Below are 21,094 nucleotides of genomic sequence, written 5' to 3' on the forward strand. Positions count from 1 at the left end.
TAGTGTAAAAATAAAGCAGACAGTATTTACCCTGCACAGAAACAATATAACCCACCCAAATCTAACTCTCTCTGCACATGTTATATCTGGCCCCCCACCCCTGCAGTGCACATGGTTTTGCCCATCAGCTAACAAATTTACTGCTGCGGTCAGATCTGAATTAGGCCCCATGATTTTCTATATACAGGGCCGGTTCAAGGGCGCTCTGCGCCCCGGGCAGGAAAAGGGGCGTGACCTAATACAGGGGGCGTGGTCAGCTACGCCCCCTGTACATTGCTAGCGCCGCTTGAATGCTGAGCGGTGCGCGATGACGTCATCGCGCACCGCACAGCAAAAGGTCCTCTCCACGAAGGGAAACTAGACGCTATGCGTCTAGTTCCCTTCGTGGAGAGGACCTTTGCTGTGCGGTGCGCGATGACGTCATCGCGCACCGCTTAGCAAAGTTACTCTCCACGAAGGGAAACTAGACGCATAGCGTCTAGTTCCCTTCACAGGAGGGGGACGGCAGCGGGCAGCGGAGGCGGACGGGGGACACAGCGGGCAGCAGTGGCGGATCTTGCCACGGTGCGGCGCCCTCCGGATGGCGCCAGCGCCCTCCGGAAGGCGGCGCCCCGGGCAAAAGTCCTGCTTGCCCGTGGCAAGATCCGCTACTGTCTATATAGTTATCATTTATGCCTCTACTGTGTTCAGTGAGCACACAGTTCAGACAAAGGATGGGTATTCAATTAAGTGCCGTTTTTTCGACTGGTTGAAAAAACAGCACTAATTCAACACAGGGTATTCAATTGTGGCATTTTCGCCCGGTATTTTTAATCGATTTTCGCTCATGCCGTTCCACTTTTTTTATTGTCAAATCGGCATGGGCGAAAATTGCGCCAAAAATGGGCGACAACGCCCGCGTATTTGCCAAAACACGTGTATTGGCGGCGAATTCGCCGATACATGTGATTTTTGACAGTACTGGATTTTTTTACCAATAGATAAAAAACGGCACGGGCATTGAACGTTCGAAAAAAAAAACTGCACTAATTGAATAACCCGCAAAAGTGGTAAATTTACTAAAGCTTCTAAAAAGAAATGTACTAAGGTGGTCATTCCGAGTTGATCGCTAGCTGCCGTTGTTCGCAGCGCGGCGATCTGGAAAAAAAAATCGGCACTTCAACGCATGCGTATGGTGCGCACTGTGCACGCGCGAAGTACTTTCACAAAAGCCGATGCAGTTTCACAGAAGGTCTAGCAACGCTTTTCAGTCACACTGCTGATTGGTGAGTGATTGACAGGAATGGGGCGTTTCTGGGAGGTAATTGACCGTTTTCCGGGAGTGTACTGAAAAACACAGGCGTGCCTGGGGTAACGGGGGAGTGGCTGGCCGAACGCAGGGCGTGTTTGTACGTCAAAACAGGAACTAAACAGACTGAAGTGATCGCAAGGTAGAAGTAGGTCTGCAGCCACTCTGAAACTGCTTGAAAAAATTTTAACCCCATTCTGCGATCCTTTCGTTCGCACTTTTGCTAAGCTAAGATACACTCCCAGAGGGTGGCGGCTTAGCGTTTGCACTGCTACTAAAAGCAGCTAGCGAGCGATCAACTCGGAATGAGGGCCTGAGTCTTCTAAAAATGAAAAGAGGTGATGCTGCCCATAGCAAACAATCAAATTCTGTCTATCATTTTCTAGGATGAGAAGTGATGGACAGAATCCGATTGGTTGCTATGGCAAAATCCCCTCTTTTCATTTTTAGAAGACTTAGTAAATTTGCCCGAAGGACTTGAAAGATCGCTAAATAGTGCTCACATACAATTGGCCTGAGGGAGCAAAGCGATGAACGAACAGGGGAGAAATAAAAACAAAAAAATATTCATGAACTGCTTCTTTAATCATTTTGTGTACGCTTCACAATTGGAGAAGAAAAAAACAAAACAAGTTTTAAGACGGCAGCATAGACGGCTAAGTAGTGATATTACCTTATCCACATTTATTTATTTAACAAGTACAGACACTTGCAGGCAGGTCTGTGCCTATGGGCTGCAAGTGGTGAGTGTGCCAGTCTTTCCCTGCACAGCGAGGACAGAAAATGTTACAATACCCCAGCCAGGCTAGGACATACTAAGGACTATGGGTTAAATGAAGAGGCGCAGATCTCTGCATTATAATAAGGCTATATTCTGCTCTGTGAAAGGACTGTCCAACCATACGTGTGTCACAGTGACATACCTCCCAACATGACCCTCTCCAGGAGGGACAGAATGCTCTGCTCCTGGAATTTTATCTTAATGTATGATTGCCGGCACCTGTGTTGAACAGGTTAATGGAAAAGAAAGGCGTTTCAGCACAGGTGCCGGCAATCATACATTTAGAGGGAAGTCTAGAAGCAGAGCATTCTGTCCCTCCTGGAGAGGGTCATGTTGGGAGGTATGGTGTGACCTGCACTGGGCCTGGGCATTTTAATAAACAGCAAAAACAGATATGCCAGTTGTTGCTGATTCAGGTCTAATATTTAATTTTTTGTTTTGATTTCTTGTATTTGTAAATCAGATGTTGCATAGGGGGTGTAATAATAATGGAAGATATTGGTCTAGCTTAGTGGTTCCCAAATTCGGTCCCCCAAGGACCCACAACAGTTCATGTTCTCCAGGTCCCCCAACAGGTGTAGTCATTACTCACTGACATTTTAAAAGATCCACAGATGGAACTAATTATTTCCCTTGTGATTCTGTGAGGAGACCTGGAAAAGGTGAACTGCTGGGGTTCCTTGAGAACAGAGTTTGGGAACCACTGGTCTAGTTTAATATGCAGAATGGGCATGGGTGTAGAGCAAGCATTCCCAACCATGGTCCTCAAGGCACATCAACAGTGCAGGTTTTAGTGATATCCAGGCTGCAGCACAGATGGTTAAATCAAAATAACTGAGCTACTAATTAAGTCACCTGTGCTGAAGCCTGGATATCACTAAAACCTGCACTGTTATAGGTCCTACACACTGGGCGATAATATTCAAAGATATTAACGATCATACCGTTCATATCTTTGAGTGTGGAGGCACCAGAGATGAACGATGCGCGTCATCGCGCTCGTTCATCGCTGGTGACCCGTCGCCTGTGCATGTAGGCCAATATGGACGATCTCGTCCATATTTGCCTGCACTTCTATGGAGCCGGGTGATGGGGAGGAGTGAAGAAACTTCACTCCCCCCCCCCGCCGCCGGATCGCCCGTCGGCCGTATCCGCCATCGGGCAGCTCGGCGGCGGATCGATCAATGTGTAGGGCCCTTTAGTGTGCCTTGAGGACCGTGGTTGGGAATGCCTGGTGTAGAGAGTGTCACAGGCAAGCTTTAGGGCACCTACAGAACTGTATTACAGCCTGTGCTTCCCGAATCCTTTACCCCCTATTCTTTATTTTGTATCCCGAATATAAACATATTCTTAATACCCTTATTATGCTTCCAAAGAGGGTAATTGAGGAATAGATCAGCTACATCTGGCGTGCTGAGCCTCCCTTTCTGACCTACCAGCATTACATATATATTACTTTACATCCCTGTTGCTCTGGGGCACACATACCTGGAATAACAGGCCATTCCAGTACTGATGATGGAATTGAAAACAGCACATGACACAAACCACTGGTGGAAGATGCTGTTCACCCACCGATCTGGGAATACATATGCAGAGTAAGCAATTGCCGATCCTGAAAATTAGAAACCAAAACTGAGTGATGAAATGTCAGAAGAGACAAACAGGATCAGGTGCATATTACATGTGTCGTATACAGTGATCTGCACTCATGAACATCACAAGGCAATTCCCTAACATGACATCTAAAAATGCATGCGGGGCGGACTTGTCCTGTGCTAGGCTTCCCCCCGCATGTTAAATAAATTGATGGTAGATGTGCGTTTTCTCTAACATCTACGATCAGGTCGGAATACCCAGCAACTAGTAGAATCCAGAGGGCCACAACATCAAGAACGGCACATCTACCAACATAGCTGTGCCAATGTAAATAGCTCACACATCAATATCTCCCCCTGGGGTTCCCTTTAAAGCTTTTTGAATTTACCATATAGACCTGCTCATGTTGCTGATGGGGCCTCATGCTAGAGTGCCCTACATTGGGTAATCATTTCTTCTATACAATGTGAAATGCATCTGTAGTCTATTTCCCTACCCAGACTGTACAGGCTCAGAGCCCCATAGTCCAGGAAAAAGCAGATGTGTCGGGCTTGGGTAGACATGACGCTGAAGGTATGTGCACAGGTGGACATCAGTGGGTAGATGCAGCATGACAAGAGGTAAACAAGCAGCGGCCACAAATATGGGTCATGCAGGGCCCCTGGAGATGAGAGGAGAGACAGCATTCGCCATAGGAAGTACCTGCAAAGAGATGGGATGTTGTTATACAGAAAGCAATGACTAATACTAAAGATAGAAGTGAAGGAGAGCGATATCCGTGTACTAAACACAATTCATTACAATAATTAGATGACTATTGCTATAAAGAACAGGCGTAGCCTTTTACATACACGTGTAATACCCCTTTCAGACTGCCGCATTAACCTGGGTTATTGGTGGATAAACCCGGGTTGCGGGTCAGTCTGAAAGGGGCCAGGAAAACTAACCCGGTTAGTGACCAGGTTTGGACATGGGACCGACACGGGTCATGGTGCAGTGTGGATGGCCCAACCCTGGTCACGATGACCTGGGTTATGCCACATACCACCAGATTGGCTGCCTGCAGTAACTCTTGCAGATGATATAATCTCCAAGCGTCCACTATAAAGCCGTACAGAGCTAGGTTACTAATGATCCGTTTCTGGTGTGAACGGCTTAACCCGGCAATAAACCGGGTCCAGTCTCCGGTGTGAAAGGGATCTGAGCCTGGTCCGTCCCCTGGTTTTGTCCATGTTCAAAATCCTAGGTAGGACCCAGCATTTTGACCTGAAAGGGGTATAGGTGGTAGGAAAGCAGCTTCTGTTCTTATTATATTTTAATCTATAAAATATGACATTACAGAGACAAATAAAACAGATAACTGCAACCTGTAAGGTGGAGTGTGTGGACAAAGCCATGCTGCTTAAGAGATCTAGAATTAGCTGCAACCAGAAACAAGAGCTGAGGTGAGGGAATCCCAAGTTTGGAGGGTTCCGGTATGAATGGTCGACCATGTTATGGTCGACAGTCATTAGGTCGACAACTATTGGTCGACACCGACATGGTCGACATGGACACATGGTCGACACATGAAAATGTCGACATGAGTTTAACTTTTTTTGGTGTCGTTTTTTGCGTAAAGTGACTGGGAACCCCAATTAGTGCACCGCGTCCCCTCGCATGGCTCGCTTCGCTCGCCATGCTTCGGGCATGGTGCCTTCGCTCCGCTACCGCTTCGCTCGGCACAGATTACCGTTCCAATCGTAGTCCACGTGGATCGTAAAGTATGGAAAAGTTCCCCAAAAGAAAAAAAAGTTATAAAATGCATGTCGACCTTTTCATGTGTCGACCTTTCATGTGTCGACCATGTGTCCATGTCGACCAATAGTGGTCGACCTAATGACTGTCGACCATAACATGGTCGACCATGTGAACGGATACCAGTTTGGATCAGGTGGGATGATGGTGGTGTGGAGTACGCCCCTATGATGAAGCCAGAAAGGCTTTGCTGGGTCGGTTCCCATTGCCAGCAATGGGGACAGAAATTAGAGATGTGCACTTGAAATTTTTCGGGTTTTGTGTTTTGGTTTTGGGTTCGGTTCCGCGGCCGTGTTTTGGGTTCGACCGCGTTTTGGCAAAACCTCACCGAATTTTTTTTGTCGGATTCGGGTGTGTTTTGGATTCGGGTGTTTTTTTTCAAAAAACACTAAAAAACAGCTTAAATCATAGAATTTGGGGGTCATTTTGATCCCAAAGTATTATTAACCTCAAAAACCATAATTTCCACTCATTTTCAGTCTATTCTGAATAACTCACACCTCACAATATTATTTTTAGTCCTAAAATTTGCACCGAGGTCGCTGGATGACTAAGCTAAGCGACCCTAGTGGCCGACACAAACACCGGGCCCATCTAGGAGTGGCACTGCAGTGTCACGCAGGATGGCCCTTCCAAAAAACACTCCCCAAACAGCACATGACGCAAAGAAAAAAAGAGGCGCAATGAGGTAGCTGTGTGAGTAAGATAAGCGACCCTAGTGGCCGACACAAACACCGGGCCCATCTAGGAGTGGCACTGCAGTGTCACGCAGGATGGCCCTTCCAAAAAACACTCCCCAAACAGCACATGACGCAAAGAAAAAAAGAGGCGCAATGAGGTAGCTGTGTGAGTAAGATAAGTGACCCTAGTGGCCGACACAAACACCGGGCCCATCTAGGAGTGGCACTGCAGTGTCACGCAGGATGGCCCTTCCAAAAAACACTCCCCAAACAGCACATGACGCAAAGAAAAAAAGAGGCGCAATGAGGTAGCTGTGTGAGTAAGATAAGCGACCCTAGTGGCCGACACAAACACCGGGCCCATCTAGGAGTGGCACTGCAGTGTCACGCAGGATGGCCCTTCCAAAAAACACTCCCCAAACAGCACATGACGCAAAGAAAAAAAGAGGCGCAATGAGGTAGCTGTGTGAGTAAGAAAAGCGACCCTAGTGGCCGACACAAACACCGGGCCCATCTAGGAGTGGCACTGCAGTGTCACGCAGGATGGCCCTTCCAAAAAACACTCCCCAAACAGCACATGACGCAAAGAAAAAAAGAGGCGCAATGAGGTAGCTGTGTGAGTAAGATAAGCGACCCTAGTGGCCGACACAAACACCGGGCCCATCTAGGAGTGGCACTGCAGTGTCACGCAGGATGGCCCTTCCAAAAAACACTCCCCAAACAGCACATGACGCAAAGAAAAAAAGAGGCGCAATGAGGTAGCTGTGTGAGTAAGATAAGCGACCCTAGTGGCCGACACAAACACCGGGCCCATCTAGGAGTGGCACTGCAGTGTCACGCAGGATGGCCCTTCCAAAAAACACTCCCCAAACAGCACATGACGCAAAGAAAAAAAGAGGCGCAATGAGGTAGCTGTGTGAGTAAGAAAAGCGACCCTAGTGGCCGACACAAACACCGGGCCCATCTAGGAGTGGCACTGCAGTGTCACGCAGGATGGCCCTTCCAAAAAACACTCCCCAAACAGCACATGACGCAAAGAAAAAAAGAGGCGCAATGAGGTAGCTGTGTGAGTAAGATAAGCGACCCTAGTGGCCGACACAAACACCGGGCCCATCTAGGAGTGGCACTGCAGTGTCACGCAGGATGGCCCTTCCAAAAAACACTCCCCAAACAGCACATGACGCAAAGAAAAAAAGAGGCGCAATGAGGTAGCTGTGTGAGTAAGATAAGCGACCCTAGTGGCCGACACAAACACCGGGCCCATCTAGGAGTGGCACTGCAGTGTCACGCAGGATGGCCCTTCCAAAAAACACTCCCCAAACAGCACATGACGCAAAGAAAAATTAAAGAAAAAAGAGGTGCAAGATGGAATTGTCCTTGGGCCCTCCCACCCACCCTTATGTTGTATAAACAGGACATGCACACTTTAACCAACCCATCATTTCAGTGACAGGGTCTGCCACACGACTGTGACTGAAATGACGGGTTGGTTTGGACCCCCACCAAAAAAGAAGCAATTAATCTCTCCTTGCACAAACTGGCTCTACAGAGGCAAGATGTCCACCTCATCATCATCCTCCGATATATCACCGTGTACATCCCCCTCCTCACAGATTATCAATTCGTCCCCACTGGAATCCACCATCTCAGCTCCCTGTGTACTTTGTGGAGGCAATTGCTGCTTGTCAATGTCTCCACGGAGGAATTGATTATAATTCATTTTAATGAACATCATCTTCTCCACATTTTCTGGAAGTAACCTCGTACGCCGATTGCTGACAAGGTGAGCGGCGGCACTAAACACTCTTTCGGAGTACACACTTGTGGGAGGGCAACTTAGGTAGAATAAAGCCAGTTTGTGCAAGGGCCTCCAAATTGCCTCTTTTTCCTGCCAGTATAAGTACGGACTGTGTGACGTGCCTACTTGGATGCGGTCACTCATATAATCCTCCACCATTCTTTCAATGGGGAGAGAATCATATGTAGTGACAGTAGACGACATGTCCGTAATCGTTGACAGGTCCTTCAGTCCGGACCAGATGTCAGCATCAGCAGTCGCTCCAGACTGCCCTGCATCACCGCCAGTGGGTGGGCTCGGAATTCTGAGCCTTTTCCTCGCACCCCCAGTTGCGGGAGAATGTGAAGGAGGAGATGTTGACAGGTCGCGTTCCGCTTGACTTGACAATTTTCTCACCAGCAGGTCTTTGAACCCCAGCAGACTTGTGTCTGCCGGAAAGAGAGATCCAAGGTAGGCTTTAAATCTAGGATCGAGCACGGTGGCCAAAATGTAGTGCTCTGATTTCAACAGATTGACCACCCGTGAATCCTTGTTAAGCGAATTAAGGGCTCCATCCACAAGTCCCACATGCCTAGCGGAATCGCTCCGTGTTAGCTCCTCCTTCAATGTCTCCAGCTTCTTCTGCAAAAGCCTGATGAGGGGAATGACCTGACTCAGGCTGGCAGTGTCTGAACTGACTTCACGTGTGGCAAGTTCAAAGGGCAGCAGAACCTTGCACAACGTTGAAATCATTCTCCACTGCGCTTGAGACAGGTGCATTCCACCTCCTATATCGTGCTGAATTGTATAGGCTTGAATGGCCTTTTGCTGCTCCTCCAACCTCTGAAGCATATATAGGGTTGAATTCCACCTCGTTACCACTTCTTGCTTCAGATGATGGCAGGGCAGGTTCAGGCGTTTTTGGTGTTGCTCCAGTCTTCTGTACGTGGTGCCTGTACGCCGAAAGTGTCCCGCAATTCTTCTGGCCACCGACAGCATCTCTTGCACGCCCCTGTCGTTTTTTAAATAATTCTGCACCACCAAATTCAAGGTATGTGCAAAACATGGGACGTGCTGGAATTTGCCCAGATTTAATGCGCACACAATATTGCTGGCGTTGTCCGATGCCACAAATCCACAGGAGAGTCCAATTGGGGTAAGCCATTCCGCGATGATCTTCCTCAGTTGCCGTAAGAGGTTTTCAGCTGTGTGCGTATTCTGGAAACCGGTGATACAAAGCGTAGCCTGCCTAGGAAAGAGTTGGCGTTTGCGAGATGCTGCTACTGGTGCCGCCGCTGCTGTTCTTGCGGCGGGAGTCCATACATCTACCCAGTGGGCTGTCACAGTCATATAGTCCTGACCCTGCCCTGCTCCACTTGTCCACATGTCCGTGGTTAAGTGGACATTGGATACAGCTGCATTTTTTAGGACACTGGTGACTCTTTTTCTGAGGTCTGTGTACATTTTCGGTATCGCCTGCCTAGAGAAATGGAACCTAGATGGTATTTGGTACCAGGCACACAGTACCTCCAACAAGTCTCTAGTTGGCTCTGCAGTAATGATGGATACCGGAACCACGTTTCTCACCACCCAGGATGCCAAGGCCTCAGTTATCCGCTTTGCAGCAGGATGACTGCTGTGATATTTCATCTTCCTCGCAAAGGACTGTTGGACAGTCAATTGCTTGGTGGAAGTAGTAAAAGTGGTTTTACGATTTCCCCTCTGGGATGACCATCGACTCCCAGCAGCAACAACAGCAGCGCCAGCAGCAGTAGGCGTTACACGCAAGGATGCATCGGAGGAATCCCAGGCAGGAGAGGACTCGTCAGAATTGCCAGTGACATGGCCTGCAGGACTATTGGCATTCCTGGGGAAGGAGGAAATTGACACTGAGGGAGTTGGTGGGGTGGTTTGCGTGAGCTTGGTTACAAGAGGAAGGGATTTACTGGTCAGTGGACTGCTTCCGCTGTCGCCCAAATTTTTTGAACTTGTCACTGACTTATTATGAATGCGCTGCAGGTGACGTATAAGGGAGGATGTTCCGAGGTGGTTAACGTCCTTACCCCTACTTATTACAGCTTGACAAAGGCAACACACGGCTTGACAAATGTTGTCCGCATTTCTGTTGAAATACTTCCACACCGAAGAGCTGATTTTTTTGTTATTTTCACCAGGCATGTCAACGGCCATATTCCTCCCACGGACAACAGGTGTCTCCCCGGGTGCCTGACTTAAACAAACCACCTCACCATCAGAATCCTCCTTGTCAATTTCCTCCCCAGCGCCAGCAACACCCATATCCTCCTCATCCTGGTGTACTTCAACACTGACATCTTCAATCTGACTATCAGGAACTGGACTGCGGGTGCTCCTTCCAGCACTTGCAGGGGGCGTGCAAATGGTGGAAGGCGCATGCTCTTCACGTCCAGTGTTGGGAAGGTCAGGCATCGCAACCGACACAATTGGACTCTCCTTGTGGATTTGGGATTTCGAAGAACGCACAGTTCTTTGCGGTGCTTTTGCCAGCTTGAGTCTTTTCATTTTTCTAGCAAGAGGCTGAGTGCTTCCATCCTCATGTGAAGCTGAACCACTAGCCATGAACATAGGCCAGGGCCTCAGCCGTTCCTTGCCACTCCGTGTGGTAAATGGCATATTGGCAAGTTTACGCTTCTCCTCCGACAATTTTATTTTAGATTTTGGAGTCCTTTTTTTACTGATATTTGGTGTTTTGGATTTTACATGCTCTGTACTATGACATTGGGCATCGGCCTTGGCAGACGACGTTGCTGGCATTTCATCGTCTCGGCCATGACTAGTGGCAGCAGCTTCAGCACGAGGTGGAAGTGGATCTTGATCTTTCCCTAATTTTGGAACCTCAACATTTTTGTTCTCCATATTTTAATAGGCACAACTAAAAGGCACCTCAGGTAAACAATGGAGATGGATGGATACTAGTATACTTATGGATGGACGAGCGACTGCCGACACAGAGGTAGCTACAGCCGTGGACTACCGTACTGTGTCTGCTGCTAATATAGACTGGATGATAATGAGATGAAATCAATATATATATAATATCACTAGTACTGCAGCCGGACAGGTATATAATATATATTTATTATGTAATGACTGATGACGGACCTGCTGGACACTGTCAGCTCAGCAGCACCGCAGACTGCTACAGTAAGCTACTATAGTAGTATGTATAAAGAAGAAAGAAAAAAGAAAAACCACGGGTAGGTGGTATACAATTATGGATGGACCAGCGACTGCCGACACAGAGGTAGCTACAGCCGTGGACTACCGTACTGTGTCTGCTGCTAATATAGACTGGATGATAATGAGATGAAATCAATATATATATATATATATATATATATATATATAATATCACAAGTACTGCAGCCGGACAGGTATATAATATATATTTATTATGTAATGACTGATGACGGACCTGCTGGACACTGTCAGCTCAGCAGCACCGCAGACTGCTACAGTAAGCTACTATAGTAGTATGTATAAAGAAGAAAGAAAAAAGAAAAACCACGGGTAGGTGGTATACAATTATGGATGGACCAGCGACTGCCGACACAGAGGTAGCTACAGCCGTGGACTACCGTACTGTGTCTGCTGCTAATATAGACTGGATGATAATGAGATGAAATCAATATATATATATATATATATATATATATATATATAATATCACACTAGTACTGCAGCCGGACAGGTAGATATATTTATTATGTAATGACTGATGACGGACCTGCTGGACACTGTCAGCTCAGCAGCACCGCAGACTGCTACAGTAAGCTACTATAGTAGTATGTATAAAGAAGAAAGAAAAAAAAAAACCACGGGTAGGTGGTATACAATTATGGATGGACCAGCGACTGCCGACACAGAGGTAGCTACAGCCGTGGACTACCGTACTGTGTCTGCTGCTAATATAGACTGGATGATAATGAGATGAAATCAATATATATATATATATATATATATATATATATATATATATATATAATATCACTAGTACTGCAGCCGGACAGGTATATAATATATATTTATTATGTAATGACTGATGACGGACCTGCTGGACACTGTCAGCTCAGCAGCACCGCAGACTGCTACAGTAAGCTACTATAGTAGTATGTATAAAGAAAAAGAAAAAAAAAAAAAAAAAAAAACGGGTAGGTGGTATACAATATTATATATGTATATTATATACAATTATATATATATATATATATATATTATATATATTAACTGGTGCTGATTATTAAACTGGTGGTCAGGTCACTGGTCACACTATCAGCAACTTGCAAGTAGTACTCCTAAGCAGACAATCACAATATATATTATACTGGTGGTCAGTGTGGTCACAATTGCAGTGTGGCACTCTGGCAGCAAGTCCTGCTCTCAGACTCTAACTGCTCCCCACTGTCAGTGTCTCCCCCACAAGTCAGATATACATTATACAGTCACACTATCTATCACTTCAGCAAGTAGTAGTACTCCTCCTAAAGTACTCCTCCTAATGCTCCCCAAAATTACTACTGTGTCTCTCTCTACTCTAGTCTCACTCTCTTCTCTATAAACGGAGAGGACACCAGCCACGTCCTCTCCCTATGAATCTCAATGCACGTGTGAAAATGGCGGCGACGCGCGGCTCCTTATATAGAATCCGAGTCTCGCGATAGAATCCGAGCCTCGCGAGAATCCGACAGCGGGATGATGACGTTCGGGCGCGCTCGGGTTAACCGAGCAAGGCGGGAAGATCCGAGTCGCTCGGCCCCGTGTAAAAAAAACTGAAGTTCGGGCGGGTTCGGATTCCGAGGAACCGAACCCGCTCATCTCTAACAGAAATGCCAATGCCACCTATTGATGGCGTAAGCATAATAACAGTCAAAAGTAGTGGTAAGCAAAGCTTAGCGCTGCTTGCTTAATACAGAAGAGATGTTATTAAATGGAGCTCACACAGTGTCTCATAGCTGCAAAGTATGACGTATGCAAACTGCCACACATTGGATACGGTTTTCCAATGTGTGCAGTTTCTAACAAACCATGTGCAGTCTAGAACACGCCTACTGGTTTTCACAATAAACCTCATACAGTGCCACACATCAAAATCAGCATGTTCTTTGCATAACCTCCTCTGTATTCTGTAGTTCTGCATTGTGTAACTTGTGCTGAACGGCATAAAGAGTCCAAAAATTTCTTGTACAGCATAACTCAGATAGCAAACTATTAATATACACACTAACAAATGTCTACATCACATACACTATTTCTGTATTGCTCCTGGCATTTTTCCCCCAGAATATTTTATTAGAGATCTGCACATGCATATACAAACAGTTGGGCAAGTAGTACAGCACAATACAATTAAAAGTCAAACAGCAAGACAAGAGAAAAAAAATAATAATAAAGCAATGTAGCAGCGACAGTGATATGAACAAAATTCACAAACCAACAGTGATCAGTAAAAAACACACAGTAAATCAAAATGTAAACCCAGAAGAGTAGTTATGGGAGGAACACACATCACGGTATATTGAGCATATTTTAAGAAGGAGGGCTGCCGATACGGCGAGATTATACCATGATGTTTCCTTGCTTCTTAAGCAGCTGTGTTGCATTTAAAATCAAACAGGAGTATTCAGTGTGTTTTCTTCATAGCACAAGATCTAACTGCAAACAAAAGCTCCCTCTGTTTACAACAATTTATTGACATTGACATTTTTTATGCTTACTATATTAGCAGCAATATACAGAATAACCACATAAACTACAAATCCTTAGTAGCAGAAACCTATGTTTTAGAGACTATTGTGAGCCTATGTCATGTGTACTATGTACTTATGCTAGTTATACTCGGTTACCCTGTTCTATAGGAATGTACTGTATATGGATTGGGTATAGTAACAGCAGGTCTTACGACATTAGGATACTACTCTCCAAAAGATGTGGGAGGGGTTTTAGCAGTCTCTATTGGGGTGTGGCAGTAATACTTAATCTTTGTTTACAGCAGCTCTGTTAATAAATTATCTCAGAACAATGTATATGAACTTGAGGCCTGACTATTGCACAGCAGCAAGGAAGCGGCTGCGTAATACCGTACAGCTCATATTATGCAAATGCTGCTGGAGGCATCCAATTCCTCCCGACTGCTTCCATGGTCCGCCCTGTGACCATCAATCATCTGAGTAACCTAAAGGTTACTCAGATTTCTGTCTCAGGTCCACAGCCAAGGTTAGTAAATCTGCATTGCCTGACGCAGACGCTGACCTCTGCATTTCTCCAAAATGGAGGCGTCCAGACTCCATTTTGAAGACCGGACACTGTCACCACCCCCTCCCCACCCCAAACGCCAGGCTGGGGCTTAAGGGACACTGCATGCGAGGACACAGGACCCGCTCTGCGCATGTGCAGTGTCCACACCATCGGACTTGTACGCTAATCATCGGGTTAGCATATAAGTCTGAAATAGGCCGATGGATGTTCATATATTTAAAAGGATAATTTCCCCAGATAGATAACAGATAAGCAAGAGTGCAACACAGGATGGCTCTATGTGTATGTATGTGTGTTGAAACAAAAGACAAAAAGGCCTTTAAAAAAAAAAAAAAAAAAACAATCTCTGTAATTTACGCATAAATTATTTTGGTTTCCGAAAATAAAAGTTCATAAGGAAAGCTAAAGAAAGTGCTGGAACTTTATAATTAACAGTAGAATATTCCTCTGTAGGATGTTGTATTGGTCATGTCGGGTGCTTAGGGTGAAAGCTTCTACCCCCGGTTTGGATGGTGCATATTTGTAACTGTATATGGTATACGGTGGAAATGATCATTGGTATGGAGATCATGTAGAACATAGAACATGAACTAAACAAAGGAACATCTGCGTCAATCACTGAAGTACACTTACACAGAGGAGGATAGAAGCTTCCCGAGTTTTGATTGGATAGATAATAAATATCCAGAAAAGAGTAGAGTTTCACAAACAGAGAGTGGAGGCTCTGAAACAGAACCAGGCAGAGTCATTGGCAGTGACAGGAGGGAAATAAGCAGCTTAGAGACAGATTATGTATTCGTAGCTAATGGTAACGATACACATTATCTGCTAGAAATCTAAAAGCTTACCAGGTAGGTATGAAATGTGTCCAGATGTTAAGGGTCTCATTGGTCATTTGGAAGAGGCTGAGGACACAAGCAGTGGCTGAACTCCGAGGGGAACGGTATCCACATATAATGCTATCTTCATGAAAGACCTGGAACACATACACACAGAGCTTCTACAATGTACATGAAAGGATGAATGTTCCCTGTCTGTCAGTATTGGTGGCACTTACCTTGGGCACTTGCTGAACGGTCAGCAGCCTTGGTAGCTTCCAGCTGAGCATGTTGCAGGCTCAGGGTGTATTCTGCACACCTCTGTGTCCTCTTCCTGCAGTTGTTTCTTATAATGGGTTGATCCTATTGCTCTAAGGACACGAAAATCACATACATTTATCACCAAGCATTTTACAGTTTTGAACCTCACTGTACTTTAACACTCTGCGCTGCTGCTCTCAGTATCACAACAGCCATTACAACCTTGTCTGTTTGCACATTTCTCAAACTCATTTGCTTAATTATTGTTAGTCTTGTAAAATACCCCCATCAATAAAACATCCTGATTGGGGTTCTCTATTCCAGTGGTTCTCAAACTCGGTCCTCAGGACCCCACACAGTTCATGTTTTCCAAATCACCTAGCACAGGCATTCCCAACCACGGTCCTCAAGGCACACTAACAGTGCAGGTTTTAGTAATATCCAGGCTTCAGCACAGGTCAGTTAATTAGCAGCTCAGTTATTTTGATTTAATCATCTGTGCTGCAGCCTGGATATCACTAAAACCTGCACTGTTGGTGTGCCTTGAGGACCGTGGTTGGGAATGCCTGACCTAGCAGATGCACAGGTGTACTCATTACACACTGATACTTTTTAAAAGACCCACAGGTGGAGCGGATTATTTCACTTGCAACTCTGTGAGGAGACCTGGAAAACGTGTACTGCTTGGGTTCCTGAGGACCGAGATTGAGAACCTGTGCTCTATTGTAATCCTCTAGTACCACTAACAGCCCATGTTTTGATGATTTCGATAATCATGCACATGTGAATTAACCTATGTTACTGGTTCAGTAATTATCCTAAATGCTTCCACTGGCAGAAATCATGACCTGGTGGTACTTGAAGATACTAGCTGAGATCCCCGAACCCTGCCAATTAGGACACATATCACCTTACAATATAGACAACTGTATTAAGGCATCAATCGTAGGTGCAGCAGATTATACAGGTAAATCGGCAAAGAAAGGTATTTACTATGCTATCTTTTTTTTTTACTATACTTAGAAAAAGTATTTATCCTTTTATAAATCTGTGTGTTGCCGCACAACACAGTTAATAAGGGACACACCACAATACATTCTCCACATAAGGTGATACATAAACACTGCCCCTAAATGCATCATCATCTATCTGTCCACCAAGGTGCTTAAGTTCCCCAGTAAATATAGTACATTTTCACTGAGGAAAATGGATGTCCGTATACAATAGCTTACCTTGTACGCCAGCCTAATCTTTTTATAATCTCTCACCGGTACTCTGTGCCAGGCTCCTGCTGATTTTATGAATGGAGATAAGAGTCTAAAGCACTCATGTACATTTATTGCAATAGCTTGAGCTGCTCCGACAGCCCTGTCATGTTAATGTCTGTCTAAGAGAGATTGTAATTCAATGTCAAGCCGTAGGAGAATTTAAATCAGAAGGGAACATTTCAGGAGTTAATAAGTAACTAAGAGGGAATGGGTTTAGTTAACGTGTAATCTGGAAAGCAGGACCCAAACTAGATCACACGTACCAGCACAAACCCAGGTGCATTGTGTGTCTAGTCTACGTGCCGAGACAAAGAGGGAAAGCTGGGAATCTGGCGTATAACAAGCTACAATTGTACTATCATTGTATTATACTTAAAACTAGGATGCAATTAAACTAAGCAAAAAATAATAATAATTGTACCTCATACCTGCCTTCACACACCCAGTACTTTGTAACATACAGGCTAACACTTGTATACTTACACTGTCATAACCATAAGATAGTTGTAGCTTGCAGCATTAATACACCTGACATGCCATTTACAAAGAAGTGAGAGAGGAAATGTTTGTGGAGTCAGACATGCAAACTTTAAGGACACCACCATACACTCACCTGAGATACACAATGAGGACATTTCCTCAGATGTTTTGCTCTTTTGTGTAGTTATTCTTTGGCCTCCCTCCTTTACAGCAGCATTTTACCACTGTCTTCACCTTTTCCCTGCTCACTCCTCCTCTAATGCTTCTTATTGTGTTTGTTGCCCCAAACACCCTAGACTTGTCTGACTGGTTTGTGGGGAGACAGCAACCAAACTGCCTGAACAGCCAAGGGTGACAGGACTGTGCGACACAGCGACATACTTCCAGCACAGACTGAAGCAAGTCCTTTTACACCATGAGACAAGCAGAGTTACTGTAATGAGCAAAATTAACAGCATATTCTCTGTAGAAAGGAGAAAGTAGTCACGTTATGATGAGTTGGAAACAGGTGTGTCCTGATTAGGGAAGCCAATCCCGTGCCATTTTTTCAATCCTGGTTATCGGGATTGAAAAATGGCCAATCCCGGGATTGGCTTTTACCTAGGTGGCCGCCCCCTCACCCCACCCCGCCCCGCACATATAACTCACCATATATCGGGGGCGGGTTGAAGGGGAAAACCATGTGAACGCTGCTGGCGTCTCCCAGCAGCAGCTAATAGCGCAGCGTGACCTTTCACGCTGCGCTGGGGACCCTGAAGCAGGAAGCCGGGCAGCGTTTGAGCGTCCAGTGGAAGCTCAACGCTGATCCCTCAATCCCCGGGATTGGAGCTTCCAATCCCGGGATTGAATCCTGGCCATTTTTGGGCCTAAATCCCGGGATCCCGCCGATCCCGGGATTGGCCACCATAGTCCTGATGCATATGTATTAAGAAGAGGCAAGTGTCCTAGTGTCCGGTTCATTAAAGCACATAGGGAGAGATTCAAATGTTTGAAAAGTCGGTTGGGTGTCTGTTTTTTCCTGTCTATTAGATAGGAAAAAACAGACTCCCAACTGACTTTTCAAACATTTGAATTTCCCCCATAGGGTCTTATTCAGCTTCAGCTGTAAAATTGCAACTTGGGTGATTATTTGCAGACTGCCCAAGCGCTGTGAATGCATTGTGCATGCACGAAGGCTAAATTGCAATTTAGTGAAATGAGATCACAATTTGATGGACAGGAAGTGACCGTTCGTGGTTGTTAACATGACGCTTGTGGGGAGTGGTTGGAAAAACGCAGGTGTGTCATGGCAGTTTTTGGGGCATGTATCTGACGTCAGATGCAATGGATTGCGACTAAAAACATGGTGCGACTGCATTTTCATTATTATGAGTAGCACTAGGTCAACTGTAATTGTCGATGGTACTCGATTTCTGTGTATGCATCGCAATTTTGCGATTACAACGGTGGGCGGCTTTTACTTTGTGGGGCGGCTCTTCACATGCGATTTTTAGCATAAGCAGTATTGAGAAAGTCGCAATTTCTGTCTCAATAGTGATCCAAGCTGAATGTGGTCCATAGTGCGCACATTGTAGGAAATGGTGAGAGGAAAAAACATACTTGTTTTTGCTTGCAATTGTAGACAAGCAAAGATGAGCAAAGTAATCCTGCTCAGGTAACCCATGTAATATCCGCAAACAATTGGAACTGTTCTCTAATGTCTGTGGGGGAGGAGAAATTTCTGTGTCTAAAAGGTATATGACTGGTGTCAGGGCCGTAACTGGGGGGGCTAAGGGGGCATGCGCCCTGGGTGCAGGGTGGGCGCTGAGGAGATACAGAGGAGCAGGGTTTTTTTTTTTTTACCGGCAGTGCTCTGCTGCTCCAGTGAGCTAGCAGACGGCTCCTGGGGCAGTGTCTCTGACCCACCTGTCTGCCCGGAGCTGGCTCCGATGCTGTGCGGGTGAGCTCCAGTACCTGGGATCGCTCCTATGCCGGCTACTGTCTTAAACTCTCTTCTTTGCCATGCAGCGCTGCGAGTAGCGCACAGTGTACCGCACAAGCTATAGAAGCAAGCTGTTGGTGCTGTGTTTTTCAGCAGGATATGATCCCAGCTGCCTGCCCAGCACCAACAGATAACAAGCTGCCGGCTACACACCACTGAGAGGACATGCTGCCCCGGGCTTATGCTTGTTAACAGGTGCAGTCACCGATGTTACAGAAATCAAAGGTTCACTTTGCTAGCTATCCACTTCACAGTGGAAACTTAGAGCCTGGGCAACCTCCAACTCTCACGGAGTATCACTACAGCAGCTTTGTGGTGAGATTAAACACAGACTTCATTATCGGCACTGTGCTTCCAGGTAGCAGTGTCAACCTCCACTTTGCATCCCAGATGGGGGGGAAGGGGCGCACCAAATTACTGCCTTGCCCCGGGTGATGAAAATCCTAGTTTCGACCCTGCTGGTGTGGTATATTTCATTGATATTGATTACAGTATGTGAAAATTATTGTATTGTCATGACAGCTGTCGACACTGATGTAATGTCGACATACTGTTTTTTGCTATAATTCTGTCCATAACGTCAACCCAAACTTTAATGATAACCCTAATGAGAAAGTCGACATGAAAATGTTGAGTTTCTATATCAATATTCTGTCAGTGTCAACATTAATGATGTTGACCTACTGCTGTCAATATTGTGAATGTCAACATTCTTAATGTGACTTTCTGACTCCAGTCTCTATATTGGAAGAGGGGTCATGTCATAAGTCAGTGTATCTGAGCATTAGGATGAGAGCTGTGGGTCTTAATATCTGTGTATAGAAGATGAGTTCTTAGTCCTAATGTCTGTGCGGAGAGATGTGTCTGTGCATTATGAGAAGAGGCATGTGTCCTAATGTCTCTGTATTAGGATGAGGAGCAGAGCCGGCCTGACGCATATGCGGAGTACGCGGCTGAGTAAGGCGCCACACTGAGGAGGGCACAAGGTAGCAGGAGTCGCATATCGCGTCTGCTCCTGATTGGAGCCAGCACCTTCCCTGATGACAGACACTCAACTCTCTCGGTGGCGGCAGAGGTAAGCAACACTGCTGGGGCTGGGTGCATATGTGTACCTGGCACTGGGGGCAAATGTGTATCTGGCACTGCTGGGGGCAAATGTGTATCTGGCACTGCTGGGGGCATATGTGTATCTGGCACTGCAGATTATCTGTCCACGCCCATGTATATCTGGCACTGCAGATTGGGGTAAAATTGTCTGGCTTGCCCCTTTCTTGTTAGATCACACCCCTTTTTGTAGCCCTTTAAGAAGTTTATCCCATCAAAGGTCACCAAAAATGTAATTGCTTACTAAAAAAAATAGGCTCGGGCCGGCCCTGGTGAGGAGAAGTCTGTCTATTAGAAGGACATGAGAGGTCTATGTGTAAGGAGTAGGGGAGACATGCGTGTCCTTATGACACTGTATTAGGGTGAGATGAGGTCTGTGGATTAGAAAGAGGTGTGAGTTCTATGTGTAAGGAGTAGGAGAGACGTGTGCATACGTCCTCTGGGAGGAAGCGGCCATGTCTGCTCAACAGGGGGCGGTGGTCCTGAAAAGGAGGCGGTCTGGGGGCGTGGAGGCGCAATTGCGTCATAACGGCTCCGCCTCCTCCTATATACCACCAGCAGTACCGGCACTGCACAGCAGGGGGCGGGGCAGTGATGATGAAATTTAGCGCATATCGCATAATCGCCCCTTCCACTGTTCCAGTAATAGCGGGTGGCTGCGGGGTGCAGGGGGCACAAACTGGATACGGGAGGATTGCTTACCTTTCCGGGTGGCCGGGAGTGTCGCACGATTTTCGGGAATCTCCCGGCTATTCCCGGAGAGTAGGCAAATATGTACGTGTGTCCTAATGTCTATGTATTAGAGTGAGGAGTGAGGTCTGTGGATTAGAAGGAGGCGAGAGGTCTATGTGTAAGGAGTAGGAGAGACGTGTGTCCTAATGTCTGTGGATTAGAAAAAGGTGAGAGGTCTGTGTGTAAGGAGTAGGAGAGACGTGTGTCCTAATGTCTGTGGATTAGAAAAAGGTG

General features: G+C 46.1%; 1 protein-coding gene across 8 annotated transcripts in view; it reads right to left on the reverse strand.

Moving 5' to 3' along the window:
* Positions 1 to 21,094, reverse strand: part of PAQR5 (progestin and adipoQ receptor family member 5) — a 69,068-nt gene that overhangs the window by 15,227 nt on the left and 32,747 nt on the right. The window contains exons 1-5 of one of the 8 annotated variants that reach the window (XM_063925514.1): positions 17,177 to 17,577; positions 15,274 to 15,405; positions 15,065 to 15,192; positions 4,165 to 4,370; positions 3,558 to 3,684 (exon numbers count right to left, since the gene is read on the reverse strand). In XM_063925514.1, coding sequence (XP_063781584.1) covers positions 3,558 to 3,684; positions 4,165 to 4,370; positions 15,065 to 15,192; positions 15,274 to 15,324 — 512 coding nt within the window. In that variant the 5' untranslated portion in view covers positions 15,325 to 15,405; positions 17,177 to 17,577. Of the gene's footprint in view, positions 1 to 3,557; positions 3,685 to 4,164; positions 4,371 to 14,849; positions 14,941 to 15,064; positions 15,193 to 15,273; positions 15,652 to 15,673; positions 15,776 to 16,527; positions 16,853 to 17,046; positions 17,135 to 17,176; positions 17,578 to 21,094 lie in introns of those variants that run through there. The other 7 variants (XM_063925521.1, XM_063925519.1, XM_063925516.1 and 4 more) reach the window with 7 other exon arrangements.

Source organism: Pseudophryne corroboree, chromosome 6, assembly GCF_028390025.1.
Source record: "Pseudophryne corroboree isolate aPseCor3 chromosome 6, aPseCor3.hap2, whole genome shotgun sequence".
In the NCBI taxonomy this organism is placed as follows: domain Eukaryota; kingdom Metazoa; phylum Chordata; class Amphibia; order Anura; family Myobatrachidae; genus Pseudophryne; species Pseudophryne corroboree.